The sequence below is a fragment of the Tetranychus urticae genome, chromosome 3, assembly GCF_039701765.1.
Source record: "Tetranychus urticae isolate SD_2017Ah chromosome 3, NJAU_TeUrti_SD_1.0, whole genome shotgun sequence".
In the NCBI taxonomy this organism is placed as follows: Eukaryota; Metazoa; Arthropoda; class Arachnida; order Trombidiformes; family Tetranychidae; genus Tetranychus; species Tetranychus urticae.
This window is the reverse complement of record NC_142960.1, coordinates 8,046,959-8,060,825: the sequence shown is the minus strand read 5'-3', so window position 1 is coordinate 8,060,825 and position 13,867 is coordinate 8,046,959. Positions and strand designations below refer to the sequence as shown.

General features: G+C 33.7%; 2 protein-coding genes and 1 long non-coding RNA gene across 3 annotated transcripts; 2 read left to right on the top strand and 1 right to left on the bottom strand.

Moving 5' to 3' along the window:
- Window positions 1-396: 396 nt before the first annotated feature.
- LOC149093294 (uncharacterized) lies at window positions 397-2,275 on the top strand. Its single transcript, XR_016199437.1, has 2 exons — window positions 397-1,488; window positions 1,602-2,275. It is a non-coding gene; the product is annotated as an uncharacterized LOC149093294 (long non-coding RNA).
- Window positions 2,276-2,777: 502 nt separating this feature from the next.
- Window positions 2,778-4,549, bottom strand: LOC107367113 (uncharacterized). Its single transcript, XM_015934797.3, has 2 exons — window positions 4,450-4,549; window positions 2,778-3,625 (listed from the first exon to the last, which is right to left on the bottom strand). Exons 1-2 carry the CDS (start codon window positions 4,465-4,467, stop codon window positions 3,101-3,103), a joined length of 543 nt encoding a protein of 180 aa, XP_015790283.1. The 5' UTR covers window positions 4,468-4,549; the 3' UTR covers window positions 2,778-3,100.
- Window positions 4,550-4,873: 324 nt separating this feature from the next.
- Window positions 4,874-13,596, top strand: nonC (serine/threonine-protein kinase Smg1). The gene is made up of 3 exons (XM_015934700.3): window positions 4,874-5,191; window positions 5,270-12,059; window positions 12,183-13,596. Exons 1-3 carry the CDS (start codon window positions 5,124-5,126, stop codon window positions 12,852-12,854), a joined length of 7,530 nt encoding a protein of 2,509 aa, XP_015790186.1. The 5' UTR covers window positions 4,874-5,123; the 3' UTR covers window positions 12,855-13,596.
- Window positions 13,597-13,867: the final 271 nt, after the last annotated feature.

Here is a 13,867-nt window from a genome sequence, read left to right as displayed (position 1 = left end):
CATCTGTATTGACCTGCCAACTAGGGATGGCAGGAAAAGATCGAGTACTCGAAAGATCGATCTTTGAGGGCTGCGAGCCGAGCAAAAATCGAGCTATTGAACTTACAATCTGATTGAGATCGACCTTAAAAAAATTCGAGTACTCGAGAAAGATCGACCGGGTTAAAAATTACATAAAATAACCCAAAAATTGATAAATTTTTGATGATTTTGTTTTTCACTCAATCATTTCAGTCAGCAGTTGTACAGAAAATCAAAACATTGGAAGATCGATCCTGGATCGACCTCTGAGTCGATCTTTTTATTTTGGTCGATCTTGGGCTCGATCTTTTAATTTTTTTCGATCCGAAGATCGAGCTTGAAAATCGCCGATCCTGCCATCCCTACTGCCAACAGCTTACCAACGTAAAGGAGAAAAGGTAACAACCAAAGGCGCCATTTTTGATTCTAACTAATGTGTAATGAAATATTTATCAAAAAAATGGTAAAATGATAATCAATGAATAATATTATGATGATGATGATGATGATTATGAACTAATATTTTGATAGAATCATCAATCTAACTTTGTGTGTACATAAATGTACATAATACTAATAATAATAATTCAAATTGAATCATATCAACCATAAATACAATTCATCCTCTTTTTTTCATCTTCAGTTAAAGACTTGGTTCTATACAGGAAAAAAAAGAGAGTCAAGATTGAGTTGAAACCATATTCCATGCTCAAATAGTTTCATCCTATTAACCAATTGCAGTTACCTCTAACATTTCCTCCCTTCCTTCCTCCATCTCTCTTCATCTCTTCCTCCTTTTATTACCTAAAAGCACCTAATAACAAGTCAATTTGTATGTTGTGAATTAAGATATATATTTTTTTTCATGCTATCAATATTATACACAAATGATTCGAGTAAGGATCATTGGTGACAAAAGGAAACTCTTTGGACATAAACTCATATATTTATCAAATAATAATGAAGAGATGTGATGATAACATAAACTCACTCACTCACTCACAGTTATGGGTTAACCTGACAAAACAAAATATCATTTTTAAGCTCTATAAACTCACCTTTTTTTCATCTTTATCTTGCATCGCCAGTTATTATTATTACCTTCAGTTGTTTCCCTTCAACCTCTTGAACATCTTTAAGAAAACCCTATAACCATGAAGACCCTATAGAACTGATAATTTCAGGATGATAATAAGGCGAGTCAAGTTAGTTATTGTTAATATTATTCAATTATTGCTTTGTTATAAAAAAAAGATACCTTGTGTTTATATCACGGCATCTTCAATGTTTCCCCATTCCCCATTCCTCGTTTATGTTTCTTGTTTTTGTCTGTGTAAATTGTTTAAATCATTTATTAATTTAATTATTGACATCATTATTATTTGTGGTTGTATCATTTAATCAACTGTATTTTGTATTGCCAATGAGGAAACTTCAAATGGTGACTATTGATTGGGACTTTCAATGGTAAGGCCTTGCTTTTAGATGTTTTGATTTCTGGTGTTTGCCATTTTGATTTACATTTTTATTTCTTGCTGTGTTTTATTGATTATTAACTTTATCATTTATTTAATTTACAGGCAAAATCACTCCAATATTGAAAGACATGGAAATAAGATTGGAATCAAACAAGTTTATTTGATAAATCCTGGAGTATTCTGATTAATGTGATTTTTCCGTTGCTGATATATGATCTTTTACTGATATTGTAACTAATTATTTAACCAGCAATTTTTAAGTGCTTTTGGTGTTATTACTCGATTAAAATCATTTGATTGGAACCAATTGGTTAAATAATGGGACTTTTTACATGCAAATCAAAGTTAATCTCATCTAATGATCCATATCCTAAAGAACTGTTACTTTGCTTGTATTGAGTTTCACTGGTGATAGTTTAAGTCAATTTGTTGAAATGAAAAGATGGAGACAAGGATGAAAGGGAAGATACGAAGAAGAGGAAGAAGAAGAAACAAGTTAACCTGAATTTCTTTTTTATTTGTTCATCAATTCCCTGAAGTCAAAACAACAAATGCTTTTGTATGTTAACATTTATAAGCAATTGAAAGTTTGTCCAATGTAAATTATAACCATATATCACTTTCATTTGTATAAGAGATAATAGATTATTGTTCAATTTTTCATTCAGTTGGAGATTGAAAACAAACGCAAGTAAACAGATAAATAACAACAATAATAATAAAATTGATATTACATATTAATAATTGCTGTGTAATGTAATTCAACTTTGTTGAAAGTTACTTTATTAAGTTATCATAATATATTATCATGATTCAATTTGAATGTTGGCAAACAATATATTTCATTTGCTAACTCTTTCCTTTTTTTATCCTCTTTCATTTTACCATGCATTAATCTGAATCAACCCTGTGACAGATTAACTTTCCTCTAATACATAGTTCATTTCCAATCTTTTGATAGTTCCTCTCAATCTTATTTCACCGACTCAATGTCCCACTTTATGCTCAATTTCATCTGAAATAATTCATCCCTTCAATTGAAGGTAAAAACATGAGAAGACATTCAATCACTGCTCCTAATTGTATTCCTTCAGCCATCTTTTTTTCGTGTTAACTTATTTACTTGTTGATATATTTATAATTAATTAGAATCCTAAATTTGATATAAACGGTTTAATCGATATTGAACTGTCGTAAATGTTATTTGTTGGTCTTTGCCTCTCTTCGCTTCGCTCTTGTCCAAGTTTGGGTTATGATCTCGTTAATGAATCAAAATAATGACATTGATAAGGTGAGTTTAATTCATGATCAATACAGTCCGACCATTAATTGATTCGTAACTTATTTTCGTGTACAATGTTGTGAAAACTCTTTCAATCGCTGTCGTTTTGATATCTGTGAGATAAGAAAGCAAGGACATTAATATTGATACATTATGCAGTCGTACTTTTGGAGGTTTGTTTTCCTCTCTTTGGCAAAATTTGCGCTAAGGGCACTTTGAGTAAAATAGAAAGCGATTTGTTGACGTTTGATAGGCTAAGAAGTGATGAACAATAGTCGACTCATTGCGTACCACCATCAAGTTTAGGGAAAATTGATAATCATTTAAGGATGATTTCAAGCATGGAAAGCACAAAACTGTTGTTAAGAGCATTATCAAAATCTAATACATTGAAACCCTCGTTGTTTTTGATATTAACCATATCAGCTTTGGTCATATGAGATGCAATGGCGAAGCAGACATCTTTAAAAATGTGTTCAGATCCTTCATTAGCGTAATCACCAACTTTATTGTAAAATCCATTGATTGCTGCCATCAATGGCGTGAAACCGTCCACAGTTTTAGCATTTATATTGGCTCCTTGTTTAATTAAAACCTTGACAACATCATTTTTTCCCTTTACAGAGGCCCAATGAAGTGCAGTCCACATATTACGATCACCTTTATTAATATCAGCTCCTTTTTTCACCAACAAATCAATTATCTCCTCAAATTGGCCTTCGTCAACCATATGAAGAGGTGTATTACCAGAAGAATCTCTTGATTTAACATCAGCTCCTTTGCCTAGTAAACGTTTAACCTCAGCTAAATCACCCTTGGAACAGGCTTCACGTAAATCTTTATTCTGAAAAAAGGTAAGAGAAGAAATAGTTGTGAAATTAGCACGAAAAATGAAGTTGATACAAATAACATGATAAATTTTGTTGTGAAAAATATTGCTTTGTAAGCATTGGATCTCGACAGGTTATCTGGGAAAACTTGACTCTCAGCCAAAATTATCATTATACTGTAAACCCAACGGATCAACCTGCGTTTACTGGGTTATCTTGAAGGAAAGAAGTTGAAGAGGGATTATGATGATGAGGATGATGTGGAGGATGTAGATCAGAGGATAGAAAAGAAAACAAGAAAAAGGAAGAATTGTCGCTTCAACTATTATGAACTTATTTTTAGCTTGGTTAATCAGAACAGAGGATTTTAAGATGTGATTTCAAAGCATATGAGAAAAAAACCAAAAGATATTTAAGTTTGGTCTCTACAATCAATATTACACATAAACATATAAATATAAATATAAATATTCAGACTGATAATTTAAATCATAATCACGAGAATCATAATTTATAAAATGTAACAAAAACACAGCTAAAAATAAACGAACGAATAAAACTATAGATGAAACAAAAGAGGAAAAAAGCAAGTCCAGTTACAAAACATCTTTTCAATCCTATTTGGTTATTTTCTTATATTTGATTCACACTTAACTAGTCACAATTTCACGTAGATGAACTCAGTGATGAATGGTACAGTTAATGTTAAACTTAGATTAATGAGTTATAAAGATTATCAATAATTAATGAGACGTCTAATGTACTGGATCAAACAAGGGTGGCGTAAGATGGTCGAGTGACAAAGAAACTGAACTATGAATAAAGATTTGTTACTTACATCAGCATTAGCAGACATGATGATTCAAATGGACAAACCAACGGACACAATATGGATGAAACAAAATTATTGAATAAAGAGATTTGGTTTCTCTTGTTCTTCCTTCTAATTAGTAACAGTAAAATGAAGTAAACTCACATATTACTCATTCACTAGAGCAATCGAGCAATCGTTGTGAACTTGCCAAATTTTGTCTAGTCTCAAAAGATGAGTGTTTACGCAGATTTCCGTTTTTCTTTTTTTGTAAAATTCAGATCTGTTTACAGTTTTATCTGCTCAACTAATCACTCTAATTTCTTGCCTTCCTCTACCTCAACTAACCTTGTTAATTTACTCAATTTTTGTAAAATTGAACAAATCAAAAGTTTTTGGTTAAACATTCTCTCCATAGATGGCGAGCGTAATGGTTATCATGTGATTTTGGTAAACCAGATGATCAAGAAGTCTGTTTCAGATCAATCATTAGATTTATTTTTTCAATTTTGTTTTCTCGTTTTTTTCCTTTTTTAATCCGCCAATTTTTGTCAGAAAAATTTAAATTAAACTTCTTACAAATTGATCTCATATTCACCGTTATTATTCAACTGTCAATAGCAACAATGTTAGGATTATCTTGATATTTGGGATCCACAGTGAAAAATGGTTAATTACTGTTTTAATGTTTAAAATTTCAGATGAACCTGACCCAATCAGGGGAATCTTTCATCTGTATTACAATCGAGATTATGAAAATTGAAAATAAGTAAGTAGATTAACTAATGGTCTAGTTGCTTAAGACGGTAATTAATTGAAAAAACACTCGTTCTCATCTCATCACCAGGGTGATACTGCGCGTGGCTCTCCGACAATTTGAATCAGGGGAGAAACGACAATGGCCCGTCTATCTAAAAGAACTAACGCAATTATTCGAGAGCCAACAATTCAGTCGAATCGTCCATGATAAACCAGGTAGAATCATTGATGATGTCACTAGGGTTTTGGCTCGCATTTTGACCACCAAACTTTTCCCAGACATTATCGAGGAGATTATTGTGTGCTTATCAACTTTTGCAGTTTCCCTCGGTTATCATTGTAAAGAGCTCTTTAATTGGATCTTTGAGCTATACAACTCTTCTGTTCCAGATGAAACTCGTCTGGTACTACTGCGTTCTTTGGTTAAAATCATTGAGAGCAATTGCCGAGCCTTACGTGAAAACATGCCTCAATTGATGAACAAAGTGAAAAAAGCCCTAGAAGAAGCTCAAACGGCTGAAATTCTGCTTGGTATAACTGACATTTTTCTTGCCACATCACGAATTTTTCCTGATGTCTTGGAAATTCATTTTCGAGATATTGTTGACATTCTTATCGGTTGGCACTTAGACTCTTCACAATCTCCTGCTATCTCATCAAATCTAGCCAAAGCTTTTATCTCGTTCAATAGCTTTTGGGTGAATGATTTTGAATTTTCACTTGACTTGTTAGGACAATTCCTAGAAGATTTTGAAGTTTTCTACAAACGATTACTGGAAAACAGTACAAAAATCAGTAATAATTCCGATCCTGTTTTAGATGAGACTAAAGTTGAGAAAAGCTCTCAGATGGATGTTGTTGAATCGAGTTTTACTCTTAATAAAATGGCATCATTGGTACGTGTCTATATCACTGTGCTCAAAAGCCTTGATGAATTTGCCTCACCTGAGCGCAATACTGGAATCACCTGGGAATTCATTGTTGGCTCACTGCAAACAATTCTCATTGCTGTCGAACACACCTTGCAAATTACTATGTTTGAATCTTTGATAGTTTCTACTAACGAGTGTGCACTTTTTACTTTAGATATTGTATGTAATTACAATATCGAATTGATTCACGAATTGTCTCAGCAATTAATACCTTATATTTATTCGATTCATCAATATATGGTGGATGTTAATGATGCTTACATTTTAACAACTCTTCGACTTGTTACCAAATTTGTTCAATCTATGAATGGAGATTTGCCGATAGAATTCATATCTGATTTACTTCAACCGCAATCAAACTGTCAGAATTTACGTTTCATGCCTTCACCAGCAGTTCTTACTGCTCTTTTTGAGTTACATCATACTTTGCTTGGACTAAAGAGTGTACCACATGTGAGAGAAACTTATGGTTCCTTTCTGTCTGACTTTTTCTCTGCTTATTCAAGTTTAACTGGACAAGAAGTGATAATTCCTGAATACGATGATAAAGATTGGAATGAAAACAAAACAAGTTATGAAATCGACAAGGCCGAAATCGTCATTGAATCAACTTTAATCTCATTAACTGAAATTGGAAATGCAAAACATTCGATCATCGGAATGTGGGCTTTAAAGCCAACTTTTTTTGACCTATTGACAAACTATATTGATCCAACCAATCAAACTTTGATGGAAAAAGCACCTCGAGTTCAATACTCGATCCTCTTCATATTGCATTCTCATTGCAGTTTACACAATCACTTTATTTCTAATAGTAATTTGATTACTGAGACTAGTGGAATCTCTGTTCTTTTTGGTACCTCTCCATCATCGGCTTTTACAGCGCCAATAAATCCCCACACAACTGGCCATTTTGCTAAAATACAAAGCATTCTAAATACAATATTGAGCAAATCGAAAGTCCAATCAGAAATCCAATTGCTCTGTTTAACGTGGTTTCTTGAAATTCTAAAGAGTAGTTCGTATCACCTCCACCGTTTAATCCAAACTCAACAATTTACCAGTCTTGTCACAACGGTTTCTCTTTATCTTTTTGCCAAAAATTCCAAACTATGTCTATCCAGTTGTGAAGCCATGAAAATACTGCTGCGAACGATTGAAAACTTACCGAATACTGATTTGCTTAAACGTATTCATCAAGCATGTCTTTTTAACATTGGTCGCATTGAGAGTAATATTGTACAAAGTTTTCTTGATTTGTATGCCATTCTTCCTATCAACTGTTTTTCATTAAGCTCTGGTCGAATGAAAATTCAATTTAACCGAAACGATTATCTTTCACCTGATGATCTTCGAATAGCAAAGATGGCTTTAATGAAAAGTGAACCTAATCCACAATTCTCAGCTATTTGCTTCAGAATAATTCTTACTTTTCTTCTTGAAAATCCAACCATTGATGATGAAAGATGGCTTCAAAGACTGTGCCATTCATGTTCAACAAACGGTATCCCTAAGTTGACCGATGTTAAAGCTAACAATCATGATCAAAACGGCTTTGGTGTCAACACTCAATCAATCATCGATATATTCGACCATAATCAATCTTCTCTTATTTTCTGGGCTTGCTGGCAAAGCATACAGTATTGTATTGTTAACAAATTACGTACTCCTTTAGGAAAAGCTCAGGACACTTTTACTAAAATTGAAATGGCTGTTAAATCGAAAGCAATAGCTGTTCAAAATACTTTGGAAACTAAAAAGTCAGCTCACAATGATGAACTTCTTCAAACACGAATGTTAATCTTATTAATGGAAAATTTGGACAAATTAATGTATAATGCTTATGAAGGAAATGCCAGTCGACTTTTTACTACTCCTAAATTGGCTAAATCATTTTTCAGAACCAACAAAGCTACCTGTGTTGAATGGATGAATCGAAATCGACGTTCACTAATGATAATCGCGTTAAAATCAGGAGATCCTGCTTCTGTGTGGCGTCACGGACAAGAATTATTAAAAGACATGGTCTCCAAATCCCAAAATCAAGAAATAGAATTTATTTTAACTCTTATGGTACAAGCTTTGATGGAACTGAAAGCTGGCGATGCCATTGCTGGTCTTTATATTTGGACTAAAGAGAGTGCAGGTATTAGACTTCCATGGATCAAATGGGTTGTTGACGAAGCTCAAGGAAAATATGAAACAGCAATTGTAGATTATCAAAATTACCTGACCAGTCTTGTTAACAAAGAACTCGATGCATCACAAAAGTTGGTCAAAGATTTCATTGAGAACCGTTTACTAGAATGTTATCAAAATTTAGGTGACTGGCATGAAGCTCTTGAATGTTTCAAAATATCACGTGAAAATGTTTTGGAACGAAGAAAGAATAGTTTCTTTTCAGGCGATCTTGATCTATCTTATCTCGCAAGTTGGGATAAGCTTGATGACTACAACAAGTATGAATACAGTTTTCCTCATATACTTTCTTGGGACATACAATCCGTCTACCATCGAGCTCAATCACAGTTAACCAGCGTTATTAATTTAAAAATTGATGATAAGAGAAAGTATCGTTCAAATATTAAAATATTGGACGAAGTGTGTCGTGCAACATCTGCTATAATAACGGCTCCAATCCTGGTTAGCCCATCGTATGTCTGCCAGAAATCAGTTACAGTTAATAAAATTGCAAGAAACCTTCTTCATCGGTTGAAAAACAACGATCGTTCAATTAATTGGAATCCTTGGACTAACTCAGTATCAGAAGACTTGCGTAAAATGGATTGTTCAACTCTTGTACACGCTATTGGATGGTTAGAAAAGTGTAAAAATATTGATTCCTTATTGTCAGCCGATTCAAACAATACAATCAATGGATTGAACTTTACTGCTGCTAAAATTGCTCGAAAGCAATCAAATTTACAACTATCTCAAAATTTGTTGATAAAATTTGCTAAATTGTCCAACATCATTCAAGATAACCATACCCTGGTAAACGGAGTGGTTGACAAATCATCAGCGTGCCATTTACAAATTTATATAACATCGGCCTTAGAAACCAATATAAGTCCTGATCATCCTGCAACAGAAAAACTAAAGTTTCTCATTGAAGGGTCCAAACTTTTACACGCTTTAGGCGAAACCAAAAAAGCTGGTAATACATTACTTTCATGCATAGAAACCAATTTTGTTCTGGTCACGGATCCCGCTTTAAGCTATTTCCAAGAATCGTTATCAAAACTTTTACTGACTCTTGTAAAATACTCACAAGTTGATGGTAGTTTATTGGAACAAATAGATCCCGTCAGATACAACAAGCTATCCGAATTGGTCGAAACAATTAATCTTGGAGCAAACTGTAACAGCCAAATTTTTGATCTCAATGAAATTACCAGTGGAAAACTTCTCCAACTTGGTGTTCAATATTGCCCTCAAATGCCCAAATGTTGGTTCAGCTTAGGTGCTTGGAGTTATCGATGTGGAAAGCGCCTAATTGATTCAGAGGATTCAGACAAACTTGATCTTGATTCATCTAATCCAAACGAAGGGCCTTTCGCATTTTATAAGCTTGCTGCCAATTCTTATTTCAAATTTCTTCATCTTTGTGGTACTGGTACTGAGGATAGTTATGTGACAGCAACTTTAAGAATTTTACGTCTCATTGTTAAACATGCTTCTGAATTGCGTGAAATTTTAGAAACTGGCCTTTCAAGCACACCAACTGGTCCTTGGAAAAGTATTATATTACAACTATTTGCTCGTCTTGGTCATCCCGAACCTTATGTCCGCCAAAGTATTTCCGAATTACTGTGTCGAATCGGAGAAGATTCTCCTCACCTTATCGTCTTTCCTGCAGTTGCCGGCTCTTTTACCAGTAATAGTGAAGATATATTTTTTGAAGGCAAAATAACTGAAAACCAATCCTCTAAGAATTTCGAGGAAGATGGAAACGTTCTTTGTGATTTTGATGATGATGAAGCAGAAGAAGATGAAAAGAAGGATACATCGGTGATGCAAAATTGTTTCGCCGCTCTTGTTGACACTCTTGGTCAGCAAAACCCTGAACTTATTTCTCAAACAAAAACCTTTATTCATGAGCTTCGTCGAATAATCATTCTTTGGGATGAACTCTGGATTGGAACTTTAATGGGACATCTTGGTGAAATGAAGAAACAAGTTACTGTTCTTGAAGATGAAATTGCTCGTGTTTATAAAAATCCATCTCTTTCTAAAGAGGAAGAAGAAAAAATTATTGTTACTAAGCATCGAGTTTTCCTCCGACGAGTATTGTACATTCTTGAACAAACACAAATGATCACAGATGAAACGCCCGAAACGCCACATGAAAATTGGTTCCAAAAGAACTTCTCTAAAGCTATATTGAATGCTATCAAACTTCTAAACTCTCCTCTCGATCCCGCAAAACCTCAGCAAAGTTTACTTATTTATCAACAACTTCTTCACTCACTTCAAAAGAAGGCCTCTCATTGGAATTCTGCTCGATCACAGCTTATCATGAGTTCAATTAGTCCTGTTCTGACCAACATGGAAAAAACTGTCATACCTATGCCTGGAGCTAATTTCAGCAGTAATGGAACTGTAGTCACAATTGAAAAAGTGCACAAGACAGTTACCATTCTTCACACCAAAACTAAACCTAAGAAGATAGGATTTTTTGGATCAGATGGAAAAACTCACACTTATCTATTCAAAGGACATGAAGATCTTCATCTTGATGAAAGAATAATGCACTTCTTAACAATTGTTAACAAAATGTTTGCTAAATATCCAAACAACAAGAATGAAAAATCTTCTTGCTTCCGAGCTCGTCATTATTCTGTCACTCCTTTAGGTACAAAATCTGGTCTAATTCAATGGGTTGATGGTGGCTCTGCTTTATACGGCTTTTATAAACGTTGGATGCTTAATCGTGCTTCCACCACTCCAGTCAACCCAAAAGATGAAAACAACAAAGCAGTTCAACCGTTGAATGATAATGCTTACAAACCATCAGAAATATTTAATCGTAAACTCGTCCTCAAAGGCATTAACAATCTTGCTCGATCTGAATGGTCTTCATCTATTCTTGTCGAAATACTGAAAGAGCTTATGGATGAAACTCCAAGCAATTTGATCGCTAAGGAGTTATGGTGTGCATCCACAAACGCATTTGAATATTGGCATCTCACTCAAACTTTCACACAATCTAATGCTGTTATGTGTATGATTGGTTACATTATCGGATTAGGTGATCGTCATCTTGATAACGTTCTTGTTGATTTGTCAACTGGTGAAGTATTCCACATTGATTATAATATATGTTTTGAAAAAGGCAAAACTCTCAGAGTTCCAGAACGTGTTCCTTGTCGTTTAACACAAAATATTGTCACTGCTTTTGGTCTAACCGGTGTTGAAGGTACATTCCGGATATCATGTGAACATGTTTTGCGTGTTTTACGAAAGGGTCGTGAGACCTTACTCACTTTATTGGAGGCTTTCCTTTATGATCCATTAATCGACTGGACACCTGGACATGAAGAGGGTTACACTTGGTCTATCTATGGTGGTGGACGAGTTAATGTGCTTAAAGAAATGTTTATTACAAAATACCAAATGGAAAAAGAAAATGCTGAAGCCTTGCTGAAAATCAGAATTATTGAAACTCGCTTTAATTGGGCGACCGCTAAAGACAATTTAAATAATATTTTGTCATCAATTTCTAATGATTTGAAAAATTCCGATATTACAAAGTTTCCATCCATTGAGACAGCAAATGAAAACAATTTACCCTTAGTTAATGATTTACCCAACTCAAAAGATTTAAACAATGAAAAAGATGTTGGCGGAGGTCTTACTCTCATAACTTTCCGTGATGCTGTCAAGTCTCGCAACATCAACATCAATGACAACGATATCACGCCTTGGTCATCTGTCAACGAAAAGGTAATACCTATATCTCTTTATGCATATTAATTATGATATTTCATGATTACTAGTCTGTATTAATTTTTGTGTATCTTTATTCTAACTCTTTTTCACTTTATATTTTAATATTTTCATTAATAGCTGGTTCCATTGAAAAGCGTTATAAATAACCATAACTCTCTTTTGGCTGAAATTAAGCATATAATTAGAGTTTTATCAAAACTGGAAGAAAGAGAAATGGGACCTGAGAGTAAACATAATGGACCCATTAATCAGTATTACTTGGTTCACCGTAAATTTATTGAAAATATTTACAAACTGGTTAAAGAGCTTGAACAACTTTCGTCTGGATCCAATATGAATCAAGACTCTGAGTCAGAATCTTTGATAGTTAATATAAAAGAAAGGCTTCATTTAGTGATGAAGTTAGTTGACCCTGTTTATGATACTTTACTCGACCTTGTGGGTAAAGTCGAAGACTTTGAATCATCAGAATTTTCATTGAAAAAATTTTCAGCTAAAGAATTATTTTCCACCGAGAATAACAACACTTCTCCGGAAAAAGGTTCTCAATATAATGGAGTATCATCTTTTAATGGACCCAATGAGAAACCAATCAAACATATTTTAGGTTTGGAACGTAATACTTATGCTACAAATGTTTGGAAACGAGTAAAAATGAAATTAGATGGACGTGATCCTCATCCAGTCAACAGAAGCTCCATCTCAGAGCAAGTGGACTATGTCATCAAAGAGTCCATGAAACTGGAAAACTTGGCTCTTATGTATGAAGGATGGACTTCCTGGGTGTGAATCAACTATTGGAGATCAACAATGGATCAAAAATCTTATCGTTCATTCAAAGTCCTAGACTTTCAGTTCTAGGCTATCTCTCTCTTTCTCTCTGTCTTGTCCGAGATTCAGAGTACTAAGGAACTACAAGGGCTTTTGAATAACAAAATGATGACAAATTGCTCTGCTATGTTATCTTGGATGTTTGCTAGCCCAGCCGCTCCTTCTTTAATTTGCGTTGATCAGCATCAGCTGAAACAAATAATAAAAAACCATTGAAAAAAGCTGAAAAGGTAAAAAAGAGAGAAAGAGTTTAAAAGAGACAGGAAAAAAAAGGAACAACAATTTAAAGGGAAACACTTTGATTATATCTCATAGCAATTATACCTTAAGGGTTTTAATGATCAGCACAATTTTGTTAAATAAATCAACGAAGAATTGGTTAGAGATGAAATCATCTTTGATGGTAAAGAAAGAGTTAACAAGATCTAAATACTAAATATGCTTTCAATGTCAGCTATAAGTATTGACTCTTCTAAATGGTTTAGAACAAGCGTAATTTCGAAATGTATGCTACTTCTCCATCGTAATATTTGTGTGTCTCAGGTCAAATTTTATCGTTGATGTAAACACAAAAGGCCGTCATAAAAATTGTTGAGTTTGATCACGGGCATTAATTTTGTTCCCACTAATTTCAGATTTTGTATTCATTATTATAATCACAATGAATCAAAAAGTTTCAAATAAAAATGATTTAAAATAATTATAATCTTGCAAATTTTTCTTCAATCTGATTAACATCTCAATTTTTCCGTTGCTCAGATTAAATTATCAATTTAGGTAATGAGTAGTGCACAAAGAAGATATTTCAATCACGAAACCCGAACCAAAAAAATCTAAAAATTAATGAAATATCATACTCGAAAGTGAAGCAATTAGCACCTTAAAGTCTCGTGTTACTCTTTTCGTGGCATTTATCTGATAAATATCCACCAGGAAAGGTCAACTGTCATCAGAATAATACGTATTAATAA